The sequence below is a fragment of the Schistocerca gregaria genome, chromosome 2 (genome assembly GCF_023897955.1).
Source record: "Schistocerca gregaria isolate iqSchGreg1 chromosome 2, iqSchGreg1.2, whole genome shotgun sequence".
NCBI lineage: Eukaryota > Metazoa > Arthropoda > Insecta > Orthoptera > Acrididae > Schistocerca > Schistocerca gregaria.
The window spans coordinates 506,096,706-506,115,444 of NC_064921.1; the positions used below are offsets into that span (position 1 = coordinate 506,096,706).

The window sequence follows — 18,739 nt, forward strand, 5'->3', positions numbered from 1 at the left end:
CCTAATAAATCAGATTGTTCAACATATCTGTAAGACTCATTCCTGAGGTGAACAAGTCTCTGACAATCTTTGTATGGCACCTATTAGCCCATTAGTCCAACATGTACTCAATTAAATGCACTCAGAGATTACACATGGACTGATCATAGAATTTGTATGAACCCATTTCTATTTAATACATGTAGCTTGCTGTACCATAACAGTGATCTAACCTGCCACTTCCTTTATTCTTGACTAAGATAAAACAATACTTGTATTTTCTATTCTCAGGCACTGTTACTTTTGAGTACGACATGACTGGTATGGCACGCAAGTATCAAATGAATGGCTTCAACTATCTCTCTTAACTGTGTGACTGAAGGCAGTTACATCATTATATTTTGATAAATGTTCACCTTCAAATTTTTCAATCCTCATCATTTGATATTACTTCAATAGTTAATCAAAACTGAAATCGACTTCTTGACTAAAACCATTTGGTACACAAGCCAATCATAAAATGTAAGGCTGGTGTCTTAAATTAAATTTAATACTTTCATTGTGTCATATACAGCAGTGTAACACAAAACATTCACATTTTGAAGTTACAAAAACAAGAAACATAAAAATTGCAAAAACAGAAATATTTATTCCTCTTCAAAAATAAAATTATTCTAGTGCTCACTACTGCTGGCAACACACTCTCAAGACTCTACTGGTAAGTTATCCAAGGTGAAATAATGCAAGTAAACACCATTCACAGATTAGGCCTTAGACCTGTCCTGATTGGACAAATGCTGCCTACAAGACATTAAGAGGAACAATCTGTGATCGTGGAACATGTGATCATCACGTTGCCAAATCCCGCCAGCTGAAATTCCAGCAGATGAATCCTGGGAATACCACTGCTTCTTTATTCAAGCAGTTCCTCATTTGGACTTACAAGGTTGAGTAGACCCTTTGCAGGCCTCCTTGTCTAAGAAGAAAAATCCAAGGAGGTACCAGGAATTGAAACCACATCCTTCTGCACCAACAGCAGCAACCACTAACCATTTGGCTATGGAGACAGATATAGACGGTTTAGCATGAAATTGTTATAACTTCAAGTTGAACAAATATATTTCAAGGATGACGCAATACATGAAAGTCACAGATCAAGTAAACAGAGTAAGATGTGTGTACACTTTAATAGCCAAATCATAACGGAGTCTGAGTCTAGCAACCACTGGCTGGCTGGCTGCTTAGGTGGCACTGCTGCTGCATGGCTGGCGGACAGCGCCGCATGTAGAGGACGCGTGTAACTGCGTGGTGGCACTTTGAAAGATGGGCGAGTCACAACACTTTTCTCCCCTTTGAAGTTTTTGCACAGGTCTTGATGGAGGTGGCCTGTAGGTTGCTAACATCCGTAGGTGTTGTTTGACTGGCTGTAAAGTCTCGAGGAGGAGACCTCCCGTAGAGACGGAAGTGTCCCCGATGATAACGAGTTGAGATGACAGGAGACGTGGGGGTCGAATATTCTTGGGCCCTGTGCACCAACCTGCCCATTGCAGCAAGTCCGCTTGTAATAACAGGAGACATGGGTGATGTGTCTGCGTCCATAGGAGAAGGATGTGAGTAGAGTTGCTCTGACACATGATGGTCGTCTGGTTCCTGCCTGGGCACATCTCCTGGTGGCGTCAGTTCTTGTGCTGGCACCGATACGATGGTGAGAGGACTGTGTTGTGAGTAATGAGAGATTCCAGTATCCCAAGCATCAGGTAGAGCCAAAGGTGGTGTAGCGGCATCTGGAACAGGCGTTGCCAGCACAGGCCGAAGCTGGTCCAAATGATGCACTGCAACACTCGTGTCCATCTGGATTTCATACAGGCGTTGGCCACGGTGTCATAAGATGTGGCCAGGACTCCATTTTGGCCGCTTGCCATATCCTCGTAGCCATACAAGGTCGTCTGCGGTGAACCGGCCAAGCGAAGGCACCCACGTCCGTGAGGTGGAAGGCCGCAGAAGATGAAGTAGAATGTGGGGCTGAATACATGAAAGACACAGATCAAGTAAACAGAGTAAGATGTGTGTACACTCTAACAGTCAAATCATAACTGAGTCCGAGTCTAGCGACCGCTCGCTGTGCTGGCTGCTTAGGTGGTGCTGCTGCTGCATGGCTGGTAGACAGCACCGCATGTAGAGGACGTGCGTAACTGCACGGTGGCACTTTGAAATATCGGCGAGTCACAACAGAAACTGTAAGTGGAACAATGGTAGATACATCCATACTGTACCCTTTAAGTGTCCAGCAGCTCCATGGCAATGTATCCCCAGAGGTAAAACATTACTTGGTGTCAAATCATGAGTCAGAGTGAACTGATCAAATCACAAAGAAAAAATATCAAAGAATACCTCTTTGAAAATAAGGAATGGTCAACAAGCAGAGTGTCCTTGTACATGCTCTGTTGGAATTACAAGTCTCATAAAGTTTACCCAGTTTGAGATGCACATAGTTTTGTAGCGTTTCACAGTATCACTACTGTAAAAACAGTATTTCTCTCACACTTGGAACTTGTCTTTAATGCCTTGGAGGCAAAAAAAGTATTATGTAACAAATGTTCATGAAGCTCACAAGTTTTAATTTTTGTCCATTGCTAAAAATTAGTTTGTTTAATGTGTAGTGAAGATGAAAAGGAACCTTATGACTAAACAACATGACATCATTGAAGAGTCCTGTTTGTCAACTGCCAGATGAAATACTGGGTGTGGTTTGTGTAGGTCTATACCAACGTTATTCTATAAACATAAATTTCAATGCTATAATCCCAAATTTTACTGCCATTCAGATCACAAATCAAATGGATTGTTACATGTTTCTTAAAAGGACTCAGCAACTGCTTCACTGTTCTGCTCAAACATATGTAGGTTTTCACATGGTGTGACAATTAAGAAGTTTATGCTTAAACAATGGCCCAGTAGTTTTCATACTTGATAACCATTACTAAGTAATTTTTCTATCAGGAGTGGAAAGGAAGGCAGCACAGTCTGGTGTACAAGGAGAGCATGTTTTCATTTAAAAAAAAAAAAAAAACAGTCAGTATAATTATTTATATCAACAGTTTTTAGTGTCTTATCCCACTATCCAATTAATCACACAACATGTGACATTAGCAAAACTTTTCACTCATATTTACTCCATACTGTCAAATTAGCTCATGCAGAATTAGTTAAATATGTCAGTGTCATATATAACTAAAAAGATATTCTTCCCAATCAGTAAACTCTCAAACATTTTTGTGTCTCATACTGTAAACAGCAGTATTGTGAAAACTCTACACTTGTTTCACTGATCATTAATAATTTTCAGGTAATTTGATGTGTCGTGCTCCTCTACATCTACATCTACATCATACTCCACAAGCCACCTAATGGTGTGTGGTGGAGGGTACACTACCTGATCTCTCCACCCCTGTTCCACTCGTGAATAGTGTGTGGGAAGAATGATTGTCGGTAACCCTCTGTATTGGCTCTAATTCCTCGAATTCTCTCCTCGTGGTCAATATGCGAGGTGTATGTGGGAGGAAGTAATATGTTGTCTGACTCCTCCTGAAAAATGCTGTTCCAAAAATTTCAAAAGTAAATCTCTCCGCGACGCACAATGTCTCTTTTGTAATGACTGCCAGTGGAGTTTGTTTAAGATAACGCTCTCTTGCCAGCTAAACGAACCTGTGACAAAATGCACCACTTTTTGTTGGATCTTCTCTATCTCCTGTATCAGTCCTACCTGATAATGATCCCAGATAGATGAACAATACTCAAGAATAGGGCAAACAAGCACCTTATAAGCTACTTCTTTCAGGGATGGGTTACATTTTCTTATGATTCTTCCAATGAATCTGAGTCTGATGTCTGCTTTTCCCACTATCTGTTTTATATGGTCATTTCATTTTAAGGTCACTCTGGATAGTTATGCCTAGATATTTTATGGCACATGCTGTCTCCAGCTGTTTGCCATCAATAGTGTAGCTGTACAACAGTGGATTTCTTTTCCTATGTACGCACAATATGTTACATTTATTTACATTCAAGGTCAACTGCCAGAGTCTGCACCATTCTTCAATTCTCTGTAGGTTGTTCTGCATATTTGTACTGTCTTCAGGCATTGCTACTTTGGTATAACCAACTGCATCATCTTGAAATAGCCTTAAAGAGCATCCGACACTTCCTACTAGATCATTTATATAAATTGTGAACAGCAATGATTCTATCACACTTCCCTGTGCTACTCCGGATATCACCTTAACATCTGTCAATTTAGTTCCATTAAGAGTGACGTGTTGAGTTCTATCTGCAAGAAAGTCTTGAATCCAGTCACAAGTCTGCTCTGATATTCTGTAAGCTCATATCTTTTTCATTAAACAGCAATGCAGGATGGTGTCAAATGCCTTACTGAAATCAAGGAACACAGCATCAGCCTGAGCACAATTGTTCACTGTGCTGTGGACCTCATGGACGAACAGAGCGAGCAGAGTTTTGCAGGATCTCTGTTTGCGGAATACATGTTGATTTATATAGAAGAGTTGTTCATTTTCCAAGAACGTCATAATTCTTGAGCATAAAACATGTTCCATAATAATTCTACAACAGATTGACATCAACGATATAGGTCTATAATTGTGTGGACTACCTTACAGCCTTTCTTAAAAGTGGGAATGACCTACACTTTTTTCCAGTCGTTAAGTACCTTTCATTGCTAAAGCAATCTACAATAAATTACTGCTAGAAGGGGAGCAAGTTCTTTCGCATAATCTTTATAGAATCTAATAGGTATCTCATCTGGTCCTGAAGCTCTTCCACTATTAAGCGACAGTAACTGATTTTCAATTCCGTGATCGGTTATCTCAATATCTGCCATTTCGACATTCACACGATGACTGAAAGGAGGGACAGGGTTATGATCTTCAGCTGTGAAACAACTTCAGAAGACTAAATTCAGTGTTTCATCTACTGTATCAGCGCCGGTGTGGTCGCTGAGAGAATGAATATATGATTTTGACCCACTTACTGATTTTACATACGATCAAAATCACTTAGGGTAATTATTCAGGTCAATTGACAATGTCTTACTTTCAATATCATTGAACACTTCTCTCATTGCTCTCCTTACCCTCATTTTCACTTTGTTCAGCTTTTGTTTGTCAGCTAGGTTATTACTTCTCTTGAATCTCTATGTATGCATAGTGATTTTCTAACACAGCTATTAAACCATGGTGGATCTTTCCCATCCCTTAAAACCTTATTCGAAACATACTTGTCTAGGGCATATTGAATGATGCGTTTGAATTTTTTCTATTTGTTCTCCACATCTTCACCCTCATCGTTGAATATTTGATGATGATTGCTGAGATATTCTGGAATTTATATCCTGTCACCCTAGCTGAGCAAATATATCTTCCTACATTTCTTAACATTCCTTGTAGGACCTGTCATCATAGATGCTGTCCCAGCCTTATGGTCACTGACACCTTCCTCTACATTAACTGATTCAAATGTTCTGGTCTGTTTGTTGCCAGGAGGTCTAAGATGTCACCCTCATGAGTTGTTTCTCTAACTATACGGCCAATGTATAATTTTTGGACAAGACATCTAGAACAATGCCACATGATTACCTGTCTCTAGCATCAGTTTTGATGGCATAACACTCCCAATCTATACCTGGCAGGTTGAAGTCACCCCATATTACAACTGAATAGTTTGTCCAACTGAAACTTGATTGTAAATAACATATACCAAAATTTTCTTTTTTAGCCTTTAATGGATCAAATTCGTGCATGGATTGCAGATAATATACTGCTGAGAGAATATTCATTATGAAGGATAAAAGTTAGCTTTCAAATATCTCATGGTTTTAAAACTACTATTCTTTGCCATGAAAGAAACCGTATTATTAAAGAAATTTCATTACATTCACACTTAAATCGTGTTGCAGAATTCTGAAATAGTGAGATACAAATATAGTTGACAGATTATTTCTTTTACTCATTAACCTTTGTAATGACACAACAGTTTAAAGCCCATGTTTTCCTTTAGATGAAGAATTAAAATCATTACTTAATACAGTTTTCACCTTGTTGCCATCTGTTTCACTTTGTGCATCATAAATAAGGCTTAACAAATGGAGATATTGTTTGCTCGAAGTTTTTTGAGACACAGATTTCTGTCATAGCCCAAAGAGCATACTGTCTTTTTCACTACGAATTATGTTGTTGCTAAGAGCAAATTTCTAGCAGTTCTACCCTTCACTTCGAACAGATACACAACAGTCAGTGTGTATTTAGAGTCTTCTTAAATGTCAATGATGTACATGGTCAATTCACATTAATGTAACAACCAACTATGTTTGATGTCAGCATGTAATAACCACTCACAGATAGTGAAGGATATATAAAAGGTGTTGGGGAGAAGTGGAGAACAGTACTGTCATTGATGTAATGCACATGTGGAGCAACTTATCCATCAAAATTGCCATGATCATTGGCCTTCGGACCAAGGGTGGAAGTTTTTCTGAAATGGCTAAATTTGTAAACCATTTGCATGCCATTTCTGAAATGGCTAAGTTTTTAAACTGTTTGCATGCCACTGTGGTTAAAGTATACAATGCATTGCAAAATGTCACTATCCAAAACCAGCACTGAGGCAACTGTGATGCATCACAGACCATAGATGACAGGAGTCGATGACAGCTGTGGAGATGTTTATGGCTGAACAGACATAAAACTGTGGAGCACCTGACTGCCCAGATGAACAAAGCGGCTACCAAGAGTGTCTCCTCAATGACCACTGCAGTAAATGTTTCTGCATGCAGACCTCCACAGCAGGCACCAGGTTAATGTGCCAATGCTGACTGCTGCTGATCAGCAACAAAGGTTGGAATATGCATGCCAATAACACATATGGAAGTCCACTGAGAGGGCACAGGTGGCCTTTTCAGATGAATCATATTTTATGCTCCGTTTGACAGATGGCTGCTGATGTCTACAGCCTCAAGAACATCTGAAAGCCAAACGCAACACCAATTGTCGGAAGAGTCCAGGCTGGAGGAGGGGGCATTATGATTTCGAGAATCTTTTCGTGGCATTCCCTAGGTGATTTCATCATTCTGGAAGGCACAATTGATTAACCTTCCTGTATGTCTTGCAACAGTCCATGCTGCTAAAGTTGGTTATTCAGGCTTTTGACAGTTGGTTGCATTAATGTGGCTGGTCAGGGTATATAACTGGTTATTACATATAAAGTCTTCCCCAACATTAATATCTTACTTTTAAGAGTTCTTCAGAAAAATGACTTTGTGAAGATACTTGGGTCATATTATTCCTTGAAATATTATATCAGTTCACTGTCAGAATTATATTTAGTCCATCAACTAGAGAAAACGTTTTGCATAAACTGATCAATGTAAAACTACTGGTCATAAAACATAAATGTAGTCAAAAATTGTGAGTCACTATATTATTCTTAAGGCAAGCTACTGCCTTGTATGAATGTCAATCAATGACAAAAATATTGATTTTTCACTGTCAGAATTATATTTAGTCCATCAACTAGAGAAAACGTTTTGCATAAAATACATAAAATCACTATGATAATGTGAAGCAAACTGTGACAAGACTGCAGGAATACCTATTCAAGATGCATTACCTTATTGTAAGTTCCTGATTCTTCTTCTCACTTTGTTCTTTGAGCTTTTCCAGTTGTCCTTTATGTGAGTTTGCATTGTGCATTGTTTCTGTTATTATCTGAAGGGCAGTATTTGCTTTAGCTTGCTTCTCTGCAAGTTCCTTCTGCTGAATATCTGCTTCTGACTTGAGAGAGTCCACAACATTTTTGGCTTCTGTAAGTTTCATCACTCCAATCTATGTTTTAAAAAAATGTGTACAACATTATTATTTCTGGAAAAAATTTGAGAACAACATCACCTATAGTTTGTTTACAACATCCTGAGTGAGGGATCCCTAGTTCTGAATTGGCTGAAGTTGTTGTTTTATTTCCAGCCACTGCCAACATTGGTGATCTAAAACTACTGAATGTTTGTGTATCATGGCCACTACAAGGTGCTTGACGTGCCATGCTATGGCAAGCCAACAAGCAAATGTGTAGTGACAGCATTCTCTGTGAGAAAGCACAGCTTGTTCCTACTGACCACCATTCTCCCAATGGTTGTCTGTCTGTTGGGCTACAATAGGAGGAGCCTGCTTCCTCTACTCCACATCCCCACCTTCCACCACGAAATTTGGTCAGGACATTGTGAACAAATTATATGCGGTGTTAAGAAAGTAACTTGACTTTCAAATACTTTTCATAAATGCTTCAGTCATGTCAGTTTTTAATTCTATATTCATACTCATAATTAATAGTTGTGTTTATACGAAAAATACCTGGTGAAAATGAGGAAAGTTTAAAGATGTGTAGAGCTGTTTCATGTAATTCCTATATTTCGAATTCATATACAGTTAGACAATTTTAAAGAGTTGTTAGTACAGTATTATTGAAATAACTATGTTTCATACATATACATCTGACTAAGCTTAATTGTCACTGTTTTTGTTACAAAGACACAACACAATTTTAGTAAACAAAGAGAATTGCTATTACACATGAAAAAGAATTGTTTTTACATTTTTCAATTGGAGACAAATAAAATGACTGTCACACACTGACAATATAAAAACAGTTATCATGACAAGAAAGCATTGTAATCAAGTGTTAAAATAAACATACCAATAGCTGCTCGAGTCAAATAATTTTTTACACAATGATGACACAGCAGTGGTGGCATATGTGTACATAATTGGAAAGGGGAGATTTATACACACTGATGACACAGTAAAGTGGTGACAAATAGCTACACAATTGAAAAGGGAGAAGACAAGTTAACTAAATCGTTGGAAGAAGAGTTTAACAGTCTGAAGCTAGACCCCACAAAAATCAGGGTATGTGTTTTTCACTTAGAAATAAACAAGCTTGGAGGGAAGTGTAGATAAAATGGAGGTACCAAGACCTATATTAGGGCTGTACAACAAATCATCTTGAAATAAAACTACACAGAACTGCCACCTTTCAAACAACATTATCAAGACAAAAGAGCATTTTATATCAAGAGATAAAACTGTATAACAACTTGTCAGACGAACCGAAAAAGATTATTAAAATATATCTGCTTGAAAGAAAGCTAAAGCTATGTTCTTAAATAAGTATATTACAAGATTAAAGATTATTTAGAGGACTCAGGAGTAGTGAATAGTAATGAAAGATGAGAACTACAGCATCTTGTCACAGTTCAATTCATAATTGTGATTTACTGCTTTCAGAAGGAAGTCATATGCCACGATGTAAACTTCATGACACTAATGTTTTCCAGGTAGATTGTCGGACGTAGTTGAATACGGTGAGAATGGAGTCTGTAGCTGATGCAAGGTGAATAGCAGCATCTTTACAGTCTGGGAGACATTGGTGAGTGTTTTAGTGTGTGAGGCAGTGAAGAATGGAACTATGTTTTACATTTCAAGTAACTGGAAACACCCCAAGAGTCATCAGTGGATGTCCCCAGTGTGTGTGTCAATGACAAATAAAGACTATGTTTTACATTGTAAGTTATCTGAAATAAATTGAGTGTAAATCAAGGAATGAGACAGAGCAACCTGTAAGACACTGATTTCATGTACAGGAGGATGGACTTGCTCTGTCCAATGATCCCGATTTAGCTTTCCTGTGGTTTTCCTGGATCGCTAAGGCAAATGGCAGGATGGTTCCTTAATCAAGGCCACGGACGACTGCCTGTCCTATTGTCATAAGCTGCCTGACCTATCATCATAAAGCATGTTAAGCATGCTGTGTGTTTTACACTTTTGTTCTATTGACTTGCACTGTATTACCTTGACAAATCCTGCATCACTGTGAGATGATCCTTGGATGAATAAAGATAAAGAAATAAATAAAAAATATGTTAAACAAAAATAAAGTGCAAGGATGAATTTCATACAAAAACTAGCTGAAACTACGTGAGGCACATCCTCCGTACATCATCTGTGGCACTCTGTGTATCAGTTGCAGCAAGCATAGCAACTTCTTAGAGAAATTCCACCCACATCAAACAGGTGCACACTGTCAATACAAATGGACATAATGTATCAAAGTGTTCGAGACTAGCACCTATTAGGAAAATTTACCACATTGTAAGAACTACTCCTACCCACATTTGGATAGCCACTACAGCAGAAGCCAAGCTGAAAAAGAAACTAATGAGCTATATCATCCACAGTATGGTCAGCAGATGCTAACAGCCAAACTTAGTTCAATGAAGGGGTTTACAAATACTGAGTAACTTACCAGTAAAACAAGAACTTACAGAAATAACTGTGGCAAGAACAAACATCAGAGCTGGAAGGCTCATAGCAGACAAACGATGGGAGTTTCAAATAAATACATTTTTCACGTTCACTGCAGTGCCGCAGAAGAGTGTCACTCATCTACAAAGGGGATCACATGTAAAACACAAGTGCAGTCCGTGCCTGGGATCCCCACCAGGTTGGATTATAGTAAGATGAAGCAATTCAGAGCCATGTTGCTACACTTCTTATCAGCAGGTTCAGTAACCACTAAATATTATGGAGACACTTTGGGAACTCAAATCGGAATGCCTGGGTGGCAGGTATGGCAATGTTCTTTTCCTGAAATATCAGTGAGAAAATTTAGAGAATCGTCGTTTGTAGCTGACTGTAAATTGATTCTACTGCTGGCAACACATAGTTTCCATAAAGACCACAAGAACAATTTAAGGGAGATTGGGGCTTGAATGGTGACATCTAGACAGTCATTTTGAACTTGTTCCATTTGTGAGTGGAACATGAATAGAAATGAGCACTCTGCCATGCACCATACAGTATGTATGCAGATGAAGATAAACTGAGCTTTTTGATTAACCCATCCACATGCTAGTGCCACCTCAGTTTATTATTCATATGGATATGCAGGAGCTCCACACATGGAGCCTCACACAGTGTATGCCCATAGATCCTTACTTTTGATACCTGTAAGTCATTTTTGTTTATTTTTAATTTTAATAATGAACAGCCTCAGTTGCTCCATTTACCTAGAATTTACCTAGGTTTCAGTCAGGATAACCCAACCTTCTTCAGAATAATAGTATCTACCATTGAATTCCAGTACAGCACTCGTGGCTGCCACATCGCGGTCGCAAAGTGGGGCCGAGATACGTTTTACAGTTTGACGATAATTTATGGATTTGTAGTTTTAACTTGATGATGTCCACTATGGACAAATGGTAGATACTGTTATTCTGAAGAAGGTTGGGTTATTCTGACTGAAACCTAGGTAAATTCTAGGTAAATGGTGCTACTGAGGCTGTTCATTATTAAAATTAAAATTAATATTTATACAGTTGCTGACAGGGCAGCGAAATGTTGAAGATATTTTCATTTTTATTTGTGTGGAATTGCATAATATGAGTTTTTGCCATCTTTTGGAGGTTAAACCTCATAAAAGTTATGACAGTGTCCTAGCTTTTGGAATGATGAGTTCCTTTACCAATGACAAGGGGGGGATTTTTTAAACAGTAGTATTCATGTTTTAAATAGAGGCTATTAGAAACTAACATAAATTTCTGTTTTTGAGACAGGTTTAATTGTTATGACAATAAAGAAACTCAGTCAATTTGTCAGCATCAAATGTTCTGTGGTAAAAGACCTTCTTACAGTATAAGGTACATAGTGGTGTATGACTGGAAAACAATGGAGTAACCATCCATGTGTTATATAACCAGTTTCCAATACAGGTAGAATTTCACTCAGCGTAAAATGCTATAGCCAAAAACTCAACAATATCTTTCAAATAGTTTGAATATACTATACAGCACTTTCATGTGTAGAACTCAATACATTTACAAAAGCTGCACAAAACACAACCTCTTTTCTCACAACAACAAACAGGAATAGAAAATGCTGGAAACTAATTATGGTGGACTCTAAGGTGCATATTTCATGTGATCCTAAATTCAGTCATTACACTTAAATATCAACCAGAAAACACCATGTACTATTGGGTACACTATGCACAAGGTTACAGACTCTCCCCTATTATCAAGACTGCTGGAAAACAAATATGACTGCAACAAAATGGAGGAAGGTAGCTAAATACAGTAAATTGGGCACAAAATAAAAAAAAAAGTTATGTTATGATAAATGGAAAAAAAATGATCACCAAACAACCAGAGAAGATAGCCGAACAATACATGGATTATTAAAGTATTACTCAGAGGTGATTAAACAATAAAAATGGCTAAACCAGGAAAGTAGGTCATCAGATAAAGGAAACATTCACCAAATACACAAAAAAGGAAATAATTCACAAAATAAATAACATCACTGATAAAAGACAAAAGCTCAGCCAACAAATAAAAGAGGTAGGCAAATAAATAACAAAGTTCCAAAAAACATAAAAGGACATAAAATAAGGACAGGAGTTAACTAAAGGGATGGTGGTGGTGGTAGTAGTAGTAGTAGTAGTAGTAGTAGTAGCAGTAGCGGTAGCTTTATTCATCCGTAGATCTCTTTTTACAAGGATATAAGCCTTGTCAAAGCATTTAGAAGTTTAGACCAATTTGAAATAAGCTAATTCATATCCAAATATATTTAGAGTCTTCTAGTTAGAAACAATCATTAGATTTTACTCCTTGTATACAATACTTTTTTTACAAATAACTTATTAAATAATGTAATGCCACACTGTTCACTCATATCTTACTATCAGATCGGTCACTGCACATACTGTACACACACTGTTTCATAACACACACACACACACACACACACACACACACACACACACACACACACTGGTGATCTCTGAGCCATGTTCTGGACCGCAACTTCCCATTTGCTATCCTGAAAAACTGAGTCAGCATCCCTCGGTAGTGAGTGAGATGTTGAATTCAGAAAGAGGGAGAAGTGTTAGTGTTGTGCTATGAATAGCTTGAGGGGAGAGTGTTTCTAGAAAGGAAAAAACATAAAGTGAAGGTGTTATGTGGAATGTTGGATGTTTTATAATCATTATTATTATTATTTATTTATTTGTATAATTTTTTTAGCAAATCCCTACTCTGTTTTATCTAAGAAATCCTTGAATGTATACAATGTATTGAATAACAGGTACTTTTTTGCTGCCTTTTTAAATAAGTGTATTTTTGCAATGTCTTTAATCTTGTTTGGTAATTTATTGTACAGTTGGTAGAAAATGATGGTGTTTTTTTAAGTGTAGGTTGGGTCTATCTCTTGTTGCATGGTCATGGACAGAGCTGTCTGTGCAGTAATTACCAATGTTATTTTTTATGTGTTCAACTGACTGGTAAATGTATTCACATGGAGCAGTTAAAAACCCCAGTGTTTTGAACAGATCTTTACAATGAGCTCAAATAGTATTTTTGGTTATTATTCTCATGGCTCTTTTCTGGAGTTTGAAAACTGTGTTCATATTTTGTACAATTATTTCCGCAAAAAAGAATGCTATAGCTAAGAACTGAGTGTACATATGAATAATATGTAACTGAAAGACACTGATGTTACATACTGATGATAGGATTCTAATGGCATAACATGGTAATGACATTCTGTTTAAAAGTACCTCTGTGTGTTCACACCACTTCAACTGAGAATCAATAATCATTCCTAGAAATTTTGCATTTGTTAAACAGTCTATAGAGGCGCAATCTACATTTCATTTAACGTTGTCATATTTCCTCTTCAAACTGAAATTCATGGCATTAGTTTTCTTTACGTTCAATGTCACTTTATTGCTTATTAACCAACCGTAAACTTCCTTGAGAGTTTTATTTGCTTTCAAGGCAAGGAGTTCTCTTGTTTCCCCAGTGACTATAATATTCCTGTTACCAACAAAGAGAATTTTTTCACCATGACTAACACTACTGGGCCTCTCTGTGGGACACCACCTTGACGAAGCACTGTCCGTGCGGGTGGAGAGGCTTGTGTATCCACGGGAAGTTGATGGCTATGCCGAAGGTAGAGAACCTACTGCCGGAAAGGCCTCAGCCAATGGATCAGACTAAGAGTGTCTCACAAAATCCTTTCTCCCGTATCCCCCTATCCACTCCTAGTCCTACCCTGTTCCCTGACCCAACCCAAGGTGTGATGCGATCCATGCTGAGGGGTGTGTGGCACATGGGAAGATGTGTCACAAATGGAGCCTCAAGGAAACCAGGTGACCTCCCTGAGTAATTAGCCTTACACCGCACGGGGTATTCGTGGTGTGGACCTTCTAGATCCCCAAATCTCATGGGACCAACATGGACACGATTACAGAAAAAGAAAAAGAAACTGAGGGGCAAATTTAGACCTCAGATACCCAAACATCAGGGACTGAACCGATGGAAGGCACTTCCACTACTGAATCAGGGTCTAGACCTGAGCCAGAAGTGGGAACTGTATCCAAGAAGCTATACCAGATTAAGATCAAAGGCTTGTCTGGGGGCCAAAGGTGGAAGTTACTCAGGGAACAGGGGGAAAAGGAAGGAAAAGAATGGCTTCCTAAACACAAATGGAGGGAAGTAAAGGGACTAGAACCCAAGACCCCCAGGAAAAACTATCTCAGGTTGAAGGGGACACACAGACCCCCACAACGTCAAAGACAGGTAGTAAGCGGATAAGGGAGGAATCAAAGGCTCACTTCTTCCTGGATAAGCAAGTCCAGAAAAAACTGAGGCACGAAATAGGGAAACAGACCTATAGTACTGCAGTCTCAGTTTATAGGATGACAGTTATCCAGGAAGGTTATCCACTAGTGTCCATTACCTCACAGCAGGAGGAACTTGGGTACCCATAATGATATCTTTGCGGTCTGAAGAAGCTCCGCTGCCGTCTTGACCAGCAGCTTCGCATCTTCCCACGGGGATGTCATGGGCACCTTGTCTTTGAGCCATTCTACTGTGTGCACCCACTCACAGACAAAAATAAGTGCACCACAATCTAGATAGACCCTCCTGAAGTTGGGACCTGGGCCAGCACGTGCAGACCGCGTGAGACGACGCTTCATCCAGTCCCAAACATGCTCAATGGAGGACAGATCCGGAGATCTTGCTGGCCAGGGTAGTTGACTTACACCTACTAGAGCACGTTGGGTGGCACGGGATACATGTGGACGTGCATTGTCCTGTTGGAACAGCAAGTTCCCTTTCCGGTCTAGGAATGGTAGGACGATGGGTTTGATGAAGGTTTGGATGTACCGTGCACTATTCAGTGTCCCCTCGACGATCACCAGAGGTGTACGGCCAGTGTAGGAGATCGCTCCCCACACCATGATGCCAGGTGTTGGCCCTGTGTGCCTTGGTCGTATGCGAGTCCTGATTGTGGCGCTCACCTGCATGGCGCCAAACACGCATACGACCATCATTGGCACCAAGGCAGAAGCGACTCTCATCACTGAAGACGACACGTTCCATTCGTCCCTCCATTCACACCTGTCGCGACACCACTGGAGGCGGGCTGCACGATGTTGGGGCGTGAGCGGAAGACGGCCTAACGGTGTGCGGGACCGTAGCCCAGCTTCATGGAGACGGTTGCAAATGGTCCTCGGCGATACCCCAGGAGCAACAGTGTCTCTAATTTGCTGGGAAGTGGTGGTGTGGTCCCCTACGGCACTGCGTACGATACCACGGTCTTGGCATGCATCTGTGGGTCGCTGTGGTCCAGTCCCAGGTTGAAGGGCACGTACACCTTCTGCCGTCCACTGGCGACAACATCGATGTACTGTGGAGACCTCACTCCCCACGTGTTGAGCTATTCGGCGGTATGTCCACCCGGCCTCCCGCATGCCCACTATACGCCCTCGCTCAATGTCCGTCAACTGCACATACGGTTCACGTCCACGCTGTCGCGGCATGCTACCAGTGTTAAAGAGTGCGATGGAGCTCCGTATGCCACGGCAAACTGGCTGACACTGACGGCGGCGGTGCACAAATGCTGCGCAGCTAGCGCCATTCGACGGCCAACACCGTGGTTCCTGGTGTGTCCGCTGTGCCGTGCGTGTGATCATTGCTTGTACAGCCCTCTCGCAGTGTCCGGAACAAGTATGGTGGATCTGACACACCAGTGTCAATGTGTTCTTTTTTCCATTTCCAGGAGTGTATTAAGCTTGACATCGTCTGTTGTAGATACAGACCACCCAAGCTGGCGGGCTGTCGTCAATTGATCATCATAATCTCAGGGTTTGAAATAGCATTTAAATGAATTGAAATTTTGTCGCTTGATATTTGATTTTCACCCCGGACGAAAGAGGGTACATTACTATTGGGGGCTTGTCCGGGATCCATTGCGAAAAGTAAATAATAACGGACGTGGGACCACGCGGAAAAACGAGATAAGTACACCTAGTAAGTTATTTGTATTGTTGAGATTTTGGGCGTGTTGTCAGCGCAAGAGTTTCTTAATTCGACTAAAAATGACCGTGACAGACTAGTTGGAACAAAATCAGCAGGGGGATAAAAAGTCTATCGAAAGTGTTGAAGCAAGTGCTAGTACAGAAATGGCAGGTACAAAATCGGAAGGAAAGGTTGAAGAATTAGATATGTCCGCTATGTTGTAATTACTGTTAACACAGAATGCTGAACAATTCGATACTTTGGACAATCGGTTTAGTTGTTTGAATAAGCAATGTTCTGAACAATTTAGTTTCTTGAATAATGTAATTACAGAAAACGCGAAAAGTATGGAAAATAAAGTGTCTGATTTAGAAGAGAAGCTTTTAAAAGAAAATAGCCAATTGGCTAAGGAATTCTTTAATGAATGTTCAACTATCAGATCGGAAATGAAAGAGACGAAAACCAGTTTGGAGGAGACAGATGAAATTGAAGATAGGATAGACAATGTGGAAGATAAACTCAATAAAGTCGAATTAACAATCAAACGGGAAGTGGAAGAAACCGCGAAGTATTTTGAATCATTTTCGGGGGAGAGAAAAATTAAAGATAGGGAAATGGTTACCAGAATTGACTTACATATGAAAAATGTCGGTGACAAATTGTCATTGTTCGAAAACAAGGTAACAGAAAAAGTGAAAATTATTGAACATAATGTAGATTCTTGTAACAATATAATTAAAGACAATGAGCATGAGGTAGTTCGACTACAGAAACAATTAAATGAAATTCGGGATAATTTAGCTATGAAATCCGTAGCGACTTCATTTAACGGATTTTGGCCAGGTACAAACGTGCGTAATTTTCCGGGAGACGGAAAATTACACCCAGTTGATTTCATTATGAACTGTCATGACAATTTTTCGTTCGAAATGAGTGACACTGTAAAGATCAAATTTGTTAAAAAATTATTAGATGGAGAAGCATTGCCGTGGGCTAATGTAACCGCCAGTTCTGATTTAACCTATAATCAATTCGAAAATTGAACAAATTTTTCTCAGCGTCTGTTCAGGCCAAAATCAAAAGCGATTTTCTTAATGGGGCTAATTATAAAGAATGTGATGGTACAATGAGGGAATTTTGCGAAAAACAGCTAAGAAAGTGGGCGCATTTAGACAGACCTTTCGATGAACTAACGCAAATAGACGCTATAAAAAGGAGGTTACCAAATAGAGTTCAGTGGGACTTGGTATATGGGCCAGATGATTCAGTTGAACAATTTTTGAATTACGTGGAGAAATTGGATCGTGCATTAGAAAGAAGCAGGCATCATTATGAACAAAATCATGGAGGGTGGAACCAAAATTCTAATATTGGGAATAATGATAGGCGAAATAATCATAATGGGAATAATCAGCAGGATCTTCAAGGTAATTTTCTGGGAGATTTCAATAGAGGAGAGAATAGCAACTGGCGTAAACATGAGAATAAGGGAGGTAATTATTATGGTGGGAACAGAAAGAGACAATGGGAAAATCCAGATAGAAGACAAGATGGGAATGGGCAAGGCCGGTTACACTAAGAGCCGTCCCAATGAGGGCCTGTCAGTTTGGGACGAACAGATATAATGCTAGAAATCAGGCTAAGTGGAATCAGAATAGGTATGGGTGCAAGAGCACCAGAAATTGATAAGAGACTATTTGATAAACAGTTTTGGCAGCAAGTCAGTGAGAAGGCTATGAGCACTTATAATTCTAGACACATTAGTAATGAAGATTCAGAGATTAGTGGGGAGATAGTGAATAATTTGTTTAGGCAGGAAGAAAGTGCTGTGAGGGGGGATGTAGGTGGTTGTTCCTATGTTAATAATAGTTATGATACCTTTGGAATAAATGCATTAATGTATTCTGATGAAATTGCAGTAAATCGAGATCTGAGTGATGTAAAAACTTCTGTGGGTGAGAATGCCAATCAAGTACTGAATAATAAGGTTGTAGAATTAGAAGAAGTAGAGTGTGATGTTGATGTGAGAAGTCGTGCTGAAGTAGCTAAGGTTAGGGAAGTAGAGTCCAATGGTGAGATGTTAAATGATGCTGAGGAGGAGGCACTTGATGATAGTGATGATATGGAATATAGAAGTGAGATAAGAGTATTTGTTGTGATTAAGAATGATGCAGATGTAGTTATGAAGGAGGAGGGTAATAGTGTTAGAGAAAATAATCATTCAGTACAAGAGGATCAGGATGCAGTCACGTAGGTTAATACATCACCAGTAATCGAGGTGATAGACAGGGATGACATTAATATTGCAAATAAAGAGAAGGTAATTATTAACTTAGG

The 18,739-nt window shown here is 39.4% G+C and overlaps 1 protein-coding gene across 1 annotated transcript in view; it reads right to left on the minus strand.

Moving 5' to 3' along the window:
- The window catches only part of LOC126328907 (cytoplasmic dynein 2 heavy chain 1), a 906,666-nt gene that overhangs the window by 230,268 nt on the left and 657,659 nt on the right, over window positions 1-18,739 (minus strand). The window contains exon 53 of the mRNA XM_049996078.1: window positions 7,657-7,871. Coding sequence (XP_049852035.1) covers window positions 7,657-7,871 — 215 coding nt within the window. The remainder of the gene's footprint in view (window positions 1-7,656; window positions 7,872-18,739) is intronic.